Here is a 16,500-nt window from a genome sequence, read left to right as displayed (position 1 = left end):
ACGTGAATCCTTATCTCACACCTTACACAAAAGTCAATTAACAGCAGATCAAAGACCTGGAGATCATACCAGAATCTATAAAACACATTTAGGAAAATATAGGAAGAATGTTCCAAGATCTGAAACTCAAGGGAGTCCTCAATAATACAATTCCACTGGCAAAGGGAACAGAGCAATAAAATAAATAAATGGGACTACATCAAATTAAAGACTTTCTGTATGGCAAAAGAAATACAGGATAAAACTAAAATGACAGCTAACTGAATGGGAGAAAATATCTGCATTGAAAACAAATCCAGGATATGTAAAGTACTCACAAATATCAACAATAAAAAAATCCAAAAACCCAACAAAAAGTGGAGAGCAAAAATGAACAGGGACTTCTGTGAGGAAGACCAACAATTGAATAAAAGGCACATGAAAAAATGCTCATCATTATTTATTATTAGGGAAACCCAAATCAAGACAACAATGAGATATCATCTCACACCAGTGAGAATAGCACGTGTCAAAAATACAGGGGGTGGGGGAGAGATGGTGGAGCAATTCTACATACTATAGCAGATAGGTGGTTGCCTTGCATGCAACTGACCAGAATTCAATCCCCAGCACCCGGTACAGTCCCTATGCACAACAGGAGAGATCCCTGAGTACAGGGCTAGGAGTAAGCCCTTGGCACTACCAGGTGATGTCTAAAACAATACAAAACAAAAAACACTAGGAATAATCTGTATTGACAGGGGTGTGGTGAAAGAGAAACTCTCATGAACTGCTAATAAGAATGTTGCCTGTTTCAGCCTTTATGGACAACAGTAAGGAAATAGCTCAGTAAACAAAGAAATTGAGCTACCAGTGGCCCAGCAATTCCACTTCTGGTTACTTACTTCCCAGGACAAAAAAAATCATTCATTCAAAAAGACATGTGCATGCCATTATTCATTTCAGCACAGACAAGATATGGAACCAACCTAGGTGTACAGTGATAGATAAGTGGTTCATGAAGCAGTGGTAAATATATAATTAGAATACTACAGAGCAGATGAAATCAAGCAATTCACTGCAACATGGATGGGAATGGAAGATTTCATGTTAAATGAAGTAAGCAAGAAGAAGGCTTACACAGGATCTATCACTTATATGGGGTGATCTATCATTTTATGGGGTATTTAGAATAAGTGGATATGAAGGAATACAATGTTTGAAAATAGGGATACTTGGCCCAGGAGTATAGGAAGGAGAAGAGCAGAGAAGGAAAGAAACTGAGGGGGGAAGAAAAGATTGGAGGGAAGCAATAGTGCAGCGGGTAGGGCGTTCACCTTGCACGCAGATGACCCAGGTTCGATTCCTCCGCCCCTCTCGCTGAGCCCGGCAAGCTACTGAGAGTATTGAGTCCGCATGGCAGAGCCTGGCAAGCTACCTGTGGTGTATTCAATATGCCAAAAACAGTAACAACAAGTATCACAATGGAGATGTTACTGGTGCCCGATCGAGCTAAATCGATGAGCAATCGGATGACAGTGATGATGATGACAGAGACCCGAACCTCCTCACTTATGATAGAAAAACTCCACAAACTCTTATAAAGAGTAAATGGAATAATGCCTTTTAAAGCTGTGCCGAACGGGTGTAGGAATGGGTGCTGAATCATTGTATGACTGAAACCCAATCATGAACAGCTTTGTAATGAATAACTCATGAATATTCAATAACATTTTTTTTAAAAAGTAATGTGAAGCACATGCCCACTTCAGTCAGCTTAACCTGTGGCTGAATAAATTGCAGTACTCAGGGATGGATCAATAGCACAGCGAGTAGGGTGTTTGCCTTGCACGAGGCCAACTCGGGTTCGATTCCCAGCATCCCATATGGTCCCCTGAGCACCGCCAGGACTAATTCCTGAGTGTAAAGCCAGGAGTAACCCCTGTGCATCACCAGGTGTGACCCCCCCGCCCAAGAAAAAAGCTAAATCGCAGTACTCCTATATGTAAAAGGAAAAGGAAAGCTGTGTAGATTCTAAGTATGTTAAATGCTCATTGCAGTCTTTTTCAAATTTTAATAAATTTCTTAAAATACAATACAAAAGGCAATGTTATTACATATATTTACTATCTTGGACTGGAGCAATAGCACAGCAGGTAGGGCATTTGCCTTGCATGTGGCCAACCCGGGTTCGATTCCTCTGTCCCTCTCAGAGAACCCAGCAAGCTACTGAGAGCATCCCGCCTGCACAGCAGAGCCTGGCAAGCTATCCGTGGCGTATTCAATATGCCAAAAACAGTAACAAGTCTCACAATGAAAACGTTACTGGTGCCTGCTAGAGCAAATAGATGAGCAACGGGATGACAAGTGATACAAGTGATACAATGATATTTACTATCTTATGCCTGTTTATGTGAATATTATCAAATAGAAAAGAGTAGATAATGAAAGAAACCGTCTCGGGCCAGAGATAGCAGTTGAGGTGCTTATCTTTACAAGATTTAAAAATCCAGTCTGGTTCCGCCCAGAGATGAACCGGGAGCCGCGCCACGAGAAGCAAACCCTCCGCGCCTATTGACTGTGATCCTGAGGTCTCCTAACCCATTTTGGCACCAGAGCGGATGCTTGAGCCATGCATTTTGACTGTGAACTGAGCTACAACCTCGTGCAGCCCGGGGAGGGATTTTTCCCTCTCCACCCCATTTTTCTAAGCGAAAATGGCGGCAGCGGCAGCAGCCACGCGGTGAGAGCCACCCTCTAAGACCCCTCCACCAGGAGGTAGGACTTTCTTTAGTGACGTAGCCTGTAGGTGGTCCTGGGAGGGGGGGTGTTCCCGGCGCGCCTTCCGCCCAGAGGTGAACCGGGAGCCGCGCCACGAGAAGCAGAGCCTCCGCGCCTATTGACTGTGATCCTGAGGTCTCCTAACCCATTTTGGCACCAGAGCGGATTCTTGCAGCCATCCATTTTGACTGTGAACTGAGCTAAAATATTAGAAACCCAAAACTGAGCAGCCGCTATTGCAGCCACGCGGACTCAAAGTCTTCACTCTTAGCAATGAAGAGAAATTATTAGATGGTGCCTATTCAGCAGGCCTGATTGTTGGGGAAAATTTCCAATCAATAATAGTGAGTTCTGTATGGAAATATGGAATGTACTCAATATATATAGAGAATAATGGGAATATCATTAGCTACTTAGATGGGGGGTGGGGTGGGAGGGGGGTGTATTGGGGTTCTTGGTGGTGGAACGGGTGCACTGGTGAAGGGATGGTGGTTTAATCAGTATTTGACTGTGACTTAAACCTGAAAGCTTTGTATTTTTTTCTTGTTTTTACGGTGGTTCAATAAAATATTTCTTTAAAGAAAAAAAAATTTTAAAAAATAAAAATCCAGTCTGGGGACCAGAGAGATAGTACAGAGGTAAGGTGTTCACCTTGCATGTGACCACCCAAATTCAATTCCTGGTACCCCATATGGTTCTTGAGCCTGTCAGGAGTGATTTGAGTGCAGAGCAGAATTAAACCCTGAGCACTGCTGGATGTAGCCCCAATTTTTTAATACAGTTTTGATTTAACATATTTATTTTTTATTTTATGGGTTATAGATTTAGTGCCAGATCTAAGACATTTCAGACTACACAAGATCACAAATATTTTCTTCTAGACTTATTCGTAGGAGATTTATAGTTTAGGACCTCACATTTTTATGTTTAGAATCCATTACTTTAATATAAAGTATGAGTTTCTGGCAGAGGCTCATTTTACTGTATATGGGTTTCTAAGTGTTTCAGAATTACTTGTTGAAAAGACTGTCCTTCCTTAATCAAACTCTACTGTTCCTTTGTAGAATCCTCTATTCTCTTAACGTATTCTTAACTCCTAGCATAACAAAATAAGCCAGGTTCAGTCCATGAAGAAAATAGCTATTTCTCCAGGGAATGCTGGTTTCTGTTAGTGAGATAGGTATGCATTCTCCTGGATAGTGTCTTCTTGGAAGACATACACAGGCTGTCTTTTAGAGGACAGAAAGATGGTTCACCAGGCTGAAGTGAATGCTTCACACACAGAAGGCTGGGTTCGATGAACCACATGGTTTCCTCAAAAAAAAACCAGGACTGACCACTGAGCATTGATTGGCGATAGTCCTTGAATACTGCTGAGTGTGACCAAAAAAATAAAACTACAAATCAATAAACAAACTGTCTCATATATCATCGTTCATACCAAGTTGCAAGATATTAGAAAACATAATTTATGTGGGGCAGATTTCCCAGAGTACTGATTCTGTAGGGAAAAAAGGACATTAGATGTTAGGAAGCAATTTCAGTCTATACAATGGATTAATAATGTCGTAACTAGTGATTTTTTTAGATAAAACCAAGTGGCACAAATCATAATGGAGAAATTGCAATTAAATTTACTCTAAAACAAATACTGTTCTCAAAGTGCACTCATGCTGGGAGAAGTATTATAATAGTCACAAGAAAAGAAATAATCATAAATGGAGCTGAGTTATAGGGTTCTTGGAAATCAATAAGTCATTAAGAAAATGAGCAGCATATGCAAACAGTACTTAACTAGAAAGAATGTGAATGTGAATAAATGACATATACAAAGATAACCAATCTCACAGGAAACCAGAATAATATTCACTAAATTAAAATACTAATGTTTTTACACAGATTTGCAAATATTTAGAGACTGGTTAACCCCGGTGTTATGTTAGAGGATGCACATGGAATGCTAGCAGAAGTTTCAAAATCAGTGGAGTCTGCTGACAAAGGCAGAGGAATGGCAAACAATCTGTTAGTGCAGTCTGGGAAGGAAAAGTATCTGTCAGTGGAGAAAAGTGTTCTTGGAGCCTTGAGGAAAGGAGACACATTTGTGTAGTGGCAGGGCAGCCTCTCCCCCATCACTTCTATCCTTCACCCTTTGGTTTGTTTGGGGGCCACACCCCCTTGTGCTCAGGTCTGCCTCCAGGCTCTGTGCTCAAAGACCTGTCCTGGCAGGCTCCTGGGACCACATAGGGTGCTAGGGACAGAATCCAGGCTGGCCGTGTGCAAAGTAAACGCCTTACCCACTGCACTACCACTCCAGCCCAGTGCTTCACCCTTTCTATAAGCAGAAAGCTGATGAGAAAACCTACTCAGCAGAAAATTTTGCTCTTTCTGAGTGTACTTTGAAAAGATGTGAATTGTATCCAAAAGGAAAACTGCCTGCAAAAATGGCTGCTAAGACTTTTTACCATTTCTTCTGCATGTGCTCATCCTCTGATCAAGAGACGTACGAGACCACTAATATACCAGGAGTAGCACACCACATTGGATGGGATGTAAAGTAAAAGGCAACCAAGCTCAACTGAGAAAATATAAACACACAAGGCTTAACCTGTAACAACATGTTATTAGTCTCTTATACAAGGGCTTAATGGCTCCAGGGTGAGATAAAACAATCGTCACATACTTTCTTCTAAGAAAATCTCTTTTGATCATTTTTAGAGAACTAATCATAACAAGCAATACAAAATAAATCATTTAGGGCCTGCTACTGGGGGCAGGCTTGGGTGATGGTTGGGAAAACCGGAAATCATAGTGGGGGGAAGGTGTAATGGTGGTGGGATGAATGTTCGAATATTGAATGTAATAACTCATCATGAACAACTTCATAAGAATAAAATTGAAAAAAAGATATGGAGTTTATTTCCTTCTGTTTGGAGCTCTGCATTGATTAATAAAATGTGGCAGGAATGAGGGCCAGAGCAATTGTACAGTGGGTAGGGTGCCTGCCTTGCACCCCTGGACACAAAAACATTCATTCAGAAGAATCTGTGCACATCACTATTCACTGCAACAACTTAGCACAATAGCAAAGATAAGGAATCAACCTAGAAGTCCAACAACAGAAGCATGGATTATGAACTGTGGTATATATACACAATGGAATATTATATAACTGTAAGAAATGATAAAATCATGCGATTTTCTGCAACCTGGATGGAGCTGGAGGATAACATGTTAAATGACATCAGCCAGAACAAGATCTCAATGATCTGTGGTACACAGAATAACTGGATGAGAGAATGAAGTGTCATAGAAGGAGGGATACCTAGATCACCCTTGACATCAGAGTATAGGGAGGACATAGAAGAAAAGAAATTTAGGGGGAAGGAAAATGATAAAGGGAAATAATGGGGGAACAGAGGTCAGGGTCCTCAGGGATATTGGTAATATGGGGAAGTGCTATATAGCTATATATCCAAACCACAAACTCAACAACACTGAAAACATGATATTCTAACCACAACCATCCAACATTAAAATGTGCCTGTCAAGGTGGCAGGCTGGGGAGTCAGGAGGGAACTTGGGAACAGTGGTGGAAGGGAGTTGACAGTGGAGGTAGGAATTGACACTAGCAGTGGGAAGTTAACACAGGTGCTTGAACATTGTGTGTATAAAACTCAACAAACTCAATACCTTTGTAAATCACGGTTAAGTTAAATTTCAAAGTTTTTCAATTAAAAAAAATAAGATAATGAGCCTAATTTATAAAGCTTGGCTATCTCTTACCATCACTGACACCGCCAGCCCCTTAAAGCCAAGCATCCACTGCAGCCCCCTAAAGTGGAGAAGGTTCTCTCTTACATCACTCACGCCAGAGGGGCTGCAGGTAGGGCAGGTCACCCCCTTGACAGCCACTGTTACTTTCCATCCAACTTGATAGTTCTCTCCTTCCCCATTAAAAACCTCTCATCCATTTATGGCCCTCCACCCAGATGAGATCCGGAGCAGCCGCGCTCGACACGGCCCCTCTGCTCTTTAAAGACTATGATCCGGGAGGTCGACTAACCCATTTTGGCACCCAGAGACTTAGAGAAATGCATCTAGACTGTAAACTGAGCTAAAACAACAGAAATCCAAAACCTATAATCTTCATTCTCAGCAATGGAAAACAAACTATCAAATGATTCCTTTTCAGCAGGTTTGCTAGGGGAAAATTCCAAATAATAATAGTCAATTCTCTGTTGAAATATTGAATGTATCCAAAGTATAGAGATAATAAAGTGAAGATCATTGGCCACTCAGATGCGGGGAAGTGGGTGGGGGGTGGGAGGCGGGTATACTGGGGTTCTTGGTGGGGGAACAAGTGCACTGGTGAAGGGATGGGGGTTTGATCGTTATATGACTAAGACTTAAACCTGAAAGCTCTGTAACTTTTGTCACGGTGATTCAATAAAATAAAAAACAAATCAAAACAAAACCTCTCATCCATTTATCCTATTAGCTGACTCTCATCCCTTATCCTCCTTGGTGATACTCTTCCCAGCTAACCTCCAGACAATTCTCACTCACTGATGAACTAGAATCAACTTTTCTCGTGGAAGATTTCCAGTCTTCTTGTTCTCACATACAATCCAATTCCACAGCCTCCTGGTTCTTTATCTGAGTTTTAAAAATCTAATCTAAAAATCTAAAATTCCTTTTCCAAGTCCAAACACCATATATGTAGTCTTTGTGTGTGTGATTTTTTTTAAAACCATATTTTTTATTTTGTGAATCTTTTTTTTAATGAACCACTGTGAGATAGTTACAGACTTACAAACTTTCATGCGTACGTTTCAGTCACACAATGATCGAGTACCCATCCCTCCACCAGTGCCCATTCTCCACCACCAATGATCCCAGTATCCCTCCCACCACCCCACCCCCGCCCTCCTCTGTGGCAGGTGCATTCCCTTTTACTCTCTCTCTTTTAGGGTGCTGTGGTTTGCAACACAGGCATTACACTGGATAGTGTCATCAGTAATAAAACCACCTGTGAAATCTCAGTTTCAAACTACTGATCCTCAGTTACTTAATCTAGTTTGTTCTAGATTGTTTATTCTAGATTGTTCATTACAGCTAATTTATTCTACAGTGTTCATTCCAGTATTTCTATGACTTCATTAAGACTTCCAGCCAGTGACTATGCCAAATTGCCTTCCTTCTTCTTTATCCTATCATTGATGGCCTATCATCTAACACACTAGCCACAAGTCCATCACTTAGACTATGTACCACAGTAGAGTGTGGCACACATGTGTGCATGCATATGAGCACACATACACATACACCATAGAACCATCTAACCAACCTACTTCACATTTATACACACACATCTAAAAGGGGCACATAACAATACCTAATATTCCTGCTCCCTTCCCCAGTAAGTCCACCCTCTAGTCAACTATTTCATGTGGTCTTTCTATACAAAGATCATCATAGTTAGCCTATTAGTTTGCTGTCTTCAACAAAGAAATGCAATGAGATCAAGATTAATTAGAAATGTAATTAGATTAGATCATTTTGGGGCCAGAGAGTACAGCAGTTAGGGAACTTGCCTTGCATGTGGCTGACCCAGGTTCAATCCCTGGCATCCCGTGGTTCCCTGAGCATCCCTGGGAGTGATTCCTGAGCACAGTACCAGGAGTCTGCCCTGGATACTTCTGGGTATGACCCAAAAATAAACCAAAAAACACCTCCCTTTTTTATCAACCACATTGATCAGTCATGGACTGGAACGACAGCAAAGCGGGTAGGGCGTTTGCTTTGCACGCAGCCAACCCAGGTTCGATTCAATTTTTCTGTCCCTCTCGGAGAGCCCGACAAGCTACCGAGAGTATCCCACCCACACGGCAGGGCCTGACAAGCTATCTATGGCATATTCGATATACCAAAAACATTAACAACAAGTCTCACAATGGAAATGTTACTGGTGCCCACTCAAGCAAATCGATGAGCAATGGGATGACAGTGACAGTGATGTTGATCAGTCTGCTGATAATCTATTCTTAATATGACATTTATTTTATTTTTAAAATATTTTTCTTAAAGTCTTTTTTTAAATGAATCACCATGAGACAGTTACAGACTTACAAACTTTCATGATTACATTTCAGTCATACAATGATCAAGTACCCATCTTCCACCAGTGCCCATTGTCCACCATCAATGTTCCCAGTCAGTATCCCCCTTCCCCATCCCCCCACTGTCTCTGTGGCGGACACATTCCCTCTTTCTCTCTCCTTTTGGGTGTTATGGTTTGCAATACAGATACTAAGTGGCCATCAAATATGTCATTTATTTTAAAAATGCATAAAGCTGAAATGTTTCCCTGAAATAAAAAAAGAGCAAACCTGAGTTAGACCTTTGTAACTCATGGATTTTACTGCAAAGGCCATTTTAAATTTACCTATAGAAAAGTAGCAGTTGGTTAAGAAAAACTGTAATGCTCATTCAAAACTATGAGGATGCAGTGGGCTGAGAGCAAGTCTGATCTCCTTCCACCACAAGCACTGCTGAGTACGGCTCAAAACAATGACACATCTCTTTTTTTGAAAAATCCTCTCCTGACAGGAACAGACACAGGAAGATCTTTCTCAGATATGAGACATAAAGAAACTTTTTAGGGGAAAAGCAAAGCCCCAGAGGCAATAGGAGAACTTTTTTTCAGGAGGAAGCTTGCCGCTGGGATGGGCCTAATGGAGTGGGGATAAGTTAGGGAAGGGGTCACTAGGATAACGGGGAAGGGGAAAAGTGACGCTGGGGGATGGGAGGGAAACTGGGGACACTGGTGGAGGGATTGGTGTTGGAATACTGTATATCTAAAACTTAATAACGGATAACTTTCTAACTCTGTAATTCATGGTGATTGAAAAATAGCAGTTTTTTAAAAAAAACCTATTAGTGAATCACTGTGATGTACAGTTACAAACTTATGAACTTTTGTGTTTCTATTTCAGTCATACAGTGATCGTTTATCCATTCCTCCATCAGCGCCCATTCTCCTCCACCAATGATCCCAGTATCCCTCTCACTACCCCCACCCCATCCCCCACCACCCCACCCTGCCTCTGTGGCAGGGCATTCCCTTTTGTTCTGCATCTTTTGGGATGCTGTAGTTTGCAATAGAAGTATTGAGTGGCCATCATGTTTGGTCTATAGTCTACTTTCAACTCATATCTTTCAACCTGAATGGATTCTCCCAACATTCTCTACTTGGTGTTCCCTTCTCTATCTGCGCTGTCTTTTCCCCCAGCATGTGAGGCCAGTTTCCAAGCTGTGGGGCAGACCTCCTGGTCCTTATCTCTACTACTCTTGGGTGTTAGTCTGCCACTCTGTTATTTTATATTCCACAGATGAGTGCGATCTTTCTATGTCTGTCTCTCTCTTTCTGACTCATTTCACTTAACATACTTTCCATGTTGATCCACTTATATGCAAATTTCATGACCTCATCTTTTCTAACAGCTGCGTAGTATTCCATTGTGTAGATGTAAAGTTTCTTTAACCAGTCATCTGTTTTTGGGCAGTCCGTTTTTCTCCAGATTTTAGCTAAAAAAAAATAGCAGAATTTTTTAAAATGCAAAAGAAAAAAAATTCCTCTCCTTCAGTTCCTCTCATTTAGCACAAAACTGAAATCCTCTAAACTCTGACCCCTTCTGGCAGCAAGGCCTTTCTAAGCTACTTCAGCTAAAGTCACGTATTCTCATACAGAGCCCTTTTCATAGCAGTTATAAATATGTGAAGGTAAATTATTAGAGTGCCTTCATCTACCAGAACTCGCCATTCCTGAATCCAAGGACTCTGTCTTCTATGTTGTTTTCTCCACTACCTAAAACAATGCCTGTTTTATAACTTATCATAAGTTATAAATAAAAGTATTTAAGTGGCTTACTAGACTGATTTCTGAGAAACAGAAATTAAACAGGTAACTGTCTACTAAAAGACACACACATACAAACCATAATGTACAGAAATTGTATTATCAGTATAAGGGACACCCACGTCTATTTCACTGCTAACCCATGACTATATCTATTTTATTACTTATCCAATATTCTCTTCTCGTTGCTGCTATTAGGAATTATTTGAATATTTCAATCTATACGACATTTTAATAATGATGTATTGAAACTCACCACCAAAATAAAACATACCAATGATATATTTTAAAACAATTCAAGTAATTTTTATCAACAAAAAATAGGAAAGGAATTTCTAAAATAAATACAAAATAATTCAGCTATTTCCTTTGAAAGCTTAGCATAATATTAATAATTTAATGTTAGATATCATGAACTGAAAAAATGGAGTTCTAAGTAAAATATTTTGGAGGACTACGGAATTTTTTTTATTGAATCATAGTGAGATACAAAGTTACAAGGTTGTTCATGATTGGGTTTCAGCTGTATCATGTTCCACCACCCGTCCTTTCACCAGTGTACATTTCCCACCAACAGTCTCCCTCCCACCCCCAACCCCGGCCTCTATGGTAGGAACTTTTCTTCTCTCCCTCCCCCTCTTCCCCTTCCTCTCCCTCTCTCTTTTTGGGCATTATGGTTTATAATACAGATTCTGAAAGATTATCGTGTATAACCCTTTACCTATTTCAACACTTGGTTCTTGTCCTATGAAATCATTTTTTGTCATTTTGGCTACATTTTGTCATTATTTTGGGGTCATTTTTTGCCATTATCCTTTTTGTCAAAGTCTGTCATATTTTGTCACTATTATTGTCACCACTGTTGTCACAGTGGTCCCTCCTCTACTCTAATTATGGGCCATTTTTTAAAATGTATTTTGGAGGCTGGAGAGACAGTAAGTGGGTAGGGGGCTTGTCCTGTAAGCAGAGGACTTGGGACAGATCCCCAGCATTGCATGTGGTCCTCAGAGTACTAAGTACCAGGAGTGATTCCTGAGCACAGAGCCAGGAGCAAGGCCTGAGCACTACACGGTATGGCCCCAAAACAGAACAAATGTATATTATTTGTAGCAATATAACACACAGAATTAATAAAGAACAATTACTTTATTAATTGTTCAAAAAGACTCTAAAATCTAAAATCTAGTTAAAGGACATTTATTAAATTCATTTAAATTTTTTAATTTTATAAATACCCATTATTTAGTTGTGGCCCCAGGTCCCCTCTTCCCTCTCCCTAGCACCCAAGTAGAGAGCACCCCTAGGTGGACCACCACAATAATTACAAAACACAGAGAAATTCTAAAGGAGTAATTCAGATTAAAATAAAATTAGATGCAAAAGTTGCCTTATAAAGAAACTTTCTCTAAAAATGGCAAAATTAATTTGTAATGCTTGATTTTAACATGAAAAAAATTACCTCAAAATTATTTAACCCATTTGTTAAAAAAACTATACAGTAGTATACATTATTGTTTTCTGTTATTCCTAGATAACTGTTAAGTGTTTTTTTTTATTATAAATGAGTAACAGTACAGCAAGCAGACCACTACTTGCCTTCCACACAGCCAACTTGAGCTCAACCCTAGGTCCACATGGTCCTCTGAGCCCAGCCCGGAGGGATCCCTGAGCATACAACCAGGAGGAAGCTCTGAGCACAGCCAAATGTGGTCAAAAAATCAAATAAATTGATGAATAAATGCATTAATGTATTGAAGTACCAAAAAAGTCAATAACAGTAGAAACCAAAGTGTTGTTTAATATTTTCAAATATTTCTGCAGTTTCGCATAGCATTTGTAACGTTCTAATTGTGACAGTATTTAATAAGGATCTAATACAGTTTAAAAAAAGAATTTAAAAAAAGAAATGAATGAAAATGGTGCAGCAGAGAGATAGTACGGCACGCAGGGTGTTTGCCTTGTACAAGGCCAACCTGGATTCGATCCCTGACACCCCATACAGTCCTCTGAGCACCTCCAGGAGTGATCCCTGAGTGCAGAGCCAGGAGGAAGTCCTGAGCACCACCAGGAGTGATCCAAGTGCAGAGCCAGGAGGAAGTCCTGAGCAACACCTGGTGTGGTCGAAAATGAAAAAAATTTAAAAAGATAAAAAATATTCAGTGGTATTTACTTATACATCACAAATACACATAAAAATGTCAAGATTACTTTGAAAACTGCATCTTTAATTTTTCCTTACAATTTAATACTGGATACAGGAAACTCTAGAAATCACTATAAAAAAGAACAAAACAAAATCTCTTATTGCCAAAACACTGCCAATACCTACAACAGATGTGAGTTAGATATAATTATATATTATGTACATATCTCATCTGTACAGAAATTTCAGTGAGTATAATCCCAAGATCACTACAGGGGGAACTTATTCTTAAATTGAAAATTAGGGCTCATTTATAAAAAGAGATTTAAATAGCTACAGTTACAGAAATTAGTTTTTCAAAAATTTATTCCTGTTGTATTATACTTATTTTTATTGCAGTATAAGTAGTTTATCAGAGTTATCACATTTAATGAATACCAAAACCACAAAACTTATTAATAGTAGTTATAAATAAAACGTGCTATTCCAAAATTACACACAGCTCTTCAAAAATTAGAGCGATTAACCAAACATTCAAATCCCATTAGCTAAGTTCAAGTTTTGTTCCTAAAGGACAGTTTCCTTATTTTATTATGAAACAAATAAGTTAAGACTAAACTACTTGATTATCATTATTTTCATCAGCTATTTAAACTATAAAGTTCATGTACTATATTATGAATTGATGTAGGTATTATCTACTTTATATCTACACTAATGATGTATAAATGTTAATAAAAACAACACTGTTCTACTTGGGTACAACAATTTCTTTCCATTATATAAGAACTTCAAACCCAGCTCAAAAATTAATCGTTTTTTAAATTACAGATTTGAAAAGATGCATTCAAGGCTTATTTTTTCTAAAAAAATAAATATAATATAAAGTTACTTTTTACTGAATCAGTGAAAATTGTCTGTTTTTATGGCTTTTGGTTTATTTCTTTTTCTGGGCAAGTTAGTATATAACTCCCATAGTCAAAAACCCACAAGCTTAAACTGTATGAAAACTTGGCAACACCGGCCAAAGTCACTATAACTCACACTGTAAGAAATATTTGCACTAAATTTTGACACTGTTCATTAACAGTTCCATTTTCCTGAGTTTGCGTTTGTTCTTTGGCATTGGCTTAGGATATAATCCATTTTTCAGAAGATGTTCCTTGCTGAGGCGAATCTGAGCTCCATGCTGAAGTTGAAAAGAGCATAAAGCTTGAAGAGGACGAAGCAAAGTCTGTGAAGATAAAAAAAAAATACACTAAGATAAAATGTTTGCAACAAATCATGATATTCTATTCCGTTTGTTCCTTTCATAAAAAGGGAATGTTGTGGGGTTTTCACTACAAAATGCAACAAGTACTCTAATAAGCATATGATGACTTCTAAATAAACAATTCACTTACATTCCTATCCTCCATACCACTGAGGAATACCACAGAAACATAGACAATCCTCTACTTACAAATCAGTTCATTTCTGAAAGTTTATTTTACAGAAAACCAGTGCTTTGTAAATTCTTTTGCACATGCTACAAAGTTTTCACAAGTCCATTATTACCAACTATTGGTATCACGTAGAGCTAAGACATTTTGGCTACACCATAGAGCACTGTAACAACAAGCTATAAATGTTTAAAAGTAAGGGCAAAAATTGTCTGTTTTTATGGCTTTGGTTTGTTTCTTTTTCTGGGCAAGTTTAGTAAATAACTCCCATAGTCTTGCATGAAGCTGGCCAGAGGGCTCAACATTTAGACACCACATCTGGTGGCCTAAGCCAAATCAGGTGTGATTCTGGGTATAGAGCCAGGAGTGAGCCCTGAGCACAGCCAGGTTATACTCCACAAGCCAAAACAAGTTTATAAGGGAAAATGTCAAAGGTAGAGGAAAATCTAGTATTATGAAAAGAAGAAAAAGGGAGATAAGAATGTGACCCGGTGGTACAGTCAAGTCCTGCATGTGTGAGGCTCTGAGCTCATTCCTGGCACTGTGCAAGAAAGATGTCTCCATTCAAGGTTACCAACATATGAAAACTCTTGGTGAATATTATAGCAGCTGAATGAAAACCACTGTTAATTCAAAAATTTTCCCAATATGATAGCAAGAATCAGAAATATGAGGAAAGGCAAAAAAAAAAGTGAAATTTAAAAAAAAAAAAGAAAGAAAGAAAGAAAGAAAGAAAGAAAGAAAGGGGCTGGAGCAATAGCACAGTGGTTAGGGCGTTTGCCTTGCATGCGTCCAATCTGGGTTCGATTCCCAGCATCCCATATGGTCCCCTGAACACCACCAGGAGTAATTCCTGAGCATCGCTGTGTGTAACCCAAAAAAGAAAAAAAAAAGTGAACATTTTTCTTGAGTGTGTAGAACAAGGCAATTAATACATAGTACTCATTCAATTATCAAATAATACCAAAAAGGAACTAGCTTTTGATTATCATAAGCAAGAAACAAGTATAAAGATATTATGATGGCAAAAAGTAACAACAACAGATGAAACATTAATTCAAACCTATTTCAAAAAGTATATGATGCCACTTATAATAACTTGGAATAAGACAGCTCAAGGATAAGGATGATCACAAAGTAAGCAACTGTATGTAAAGTTCTTTATTCTGAGGAGACCTACCTTTTCAAATAAGAAAGGCAAAATGGATAACAACTATTCTCCTCTTTCACATTGTTTTATGAGGAGTCCTCCTCATAAAAAGTACTTGTGGGAAAAAATGCAAGTCATACCAATAAGAAGATACAGCATTAGTAACTATTTATGCACCAATAGTAGCACCTGAAAAATATGCAAATTAAATAATACCAGATCTGAAAACAGAGAAACAGAAATACAGTAATAGTACGAGATTTTAATAATCCACTTTCATAAATAGATAACTCATCCAAGACAAAAATAAGTCAACACTGGCCTTAAGTAGCATATTAGATCGAATGAACTTAGGTATATACATAGCACTCTTCCTAAAAGCAGCATTATCCTCAAGTTCAAGTATGCATAAAATATTCTGCAGATCATAAATTATGCCACAAAATAAATCTCAGTAATGTTTTTTGAAAACACTCTTGTCAAGCATCTTTTTCAGTCATACTGTGTGAAACTAGAAATCAATTATGAAAATAAAGCTAGAAAATTTACAATTACCTGGAGATTAAACAGATGCCATGGAATACCCAATTTATCAACAAACGAAAACTTTAAAAAATACCTTGGGACAAATAAAAATGGAAATATGGTTAAGTTGTCTGTTTGGGGAGACTCCCAAGTGGTGGCCAGGAAACCCAGGGACCCTTCTGGTGATTTTCAGCTAAGCAGGCTGGTGGTTCAGTGAAGGGCCTGGAGATGCAATGCTCAGCCCTGAGGGGCCTGGGATTATCTGGGCTGCCCCAGCAAGGCCTGAGGGCCTCCAGGGACACATCCAGAGGTGCTTGGGAGATCCTGTGGTATAGATATCTAAGCAAGTTCTGCCGCATGCAAGACATTCACCTTAGCCCTATACTATCTCTCTAGCTGGCTGGAAATATAATATGTAAAAATGCATGGGATAAAAGGCAGTTCTAAATGGGAAGTTCACAAGAATACCTACCTCAAGAAATGAGAAAAACTGGGCTGGAGAGATAGCATAGCGGGTAGGGCGTTTGCCTTGCACGCGGCCGACCTGGGTTCAAATCCCAGC

The 16,500-nt window shown here is 39.0% G+C and overlaps 1 protein-coding gene across 1 annotated transcript in view; it reads right to left on the bottom strand.

The window, feature by feature from the left end:
• Positions 1 to 11,337: 11,337 nt before the first annotated feature.
• DTWD2 (DTW domain containing 2) overlaps positions 11,338 to 16,500 on the bottom strand; it is an 83,648-nt gene continuing 78,485 nt past the window's right edge. Inside the window, exon 6 of the mRNA XM_055142462.1 lies at positions 11,338 to 14,055. Within this exon, the coding sequence (XP_054998437.1) occupies positions 13,885 to 14,055 (171 nt within the window). The 3' untranslated portion in view covers positions 11,338 to 13,884. The remainder of the gene's footprint in view (positions 14,056 to 16,500) is intronic.

Source organism: Sorex araneus, chromosome 6 (genome assembly GCF_027595985.1).
Source record: "Sorex araneus isolate mSorAra2 chromosome 6, mSorAra2.pri, whole genome shotgun sequence".
NCBI lineage: Eukaryota > Metazoa > Chordata > Mammalia > Eulipotyphla > Soricidae > Sorex > Sorex araneus.
This window is presented reverse-complemented; position numbering and strand designations above follow the sequence as displayed.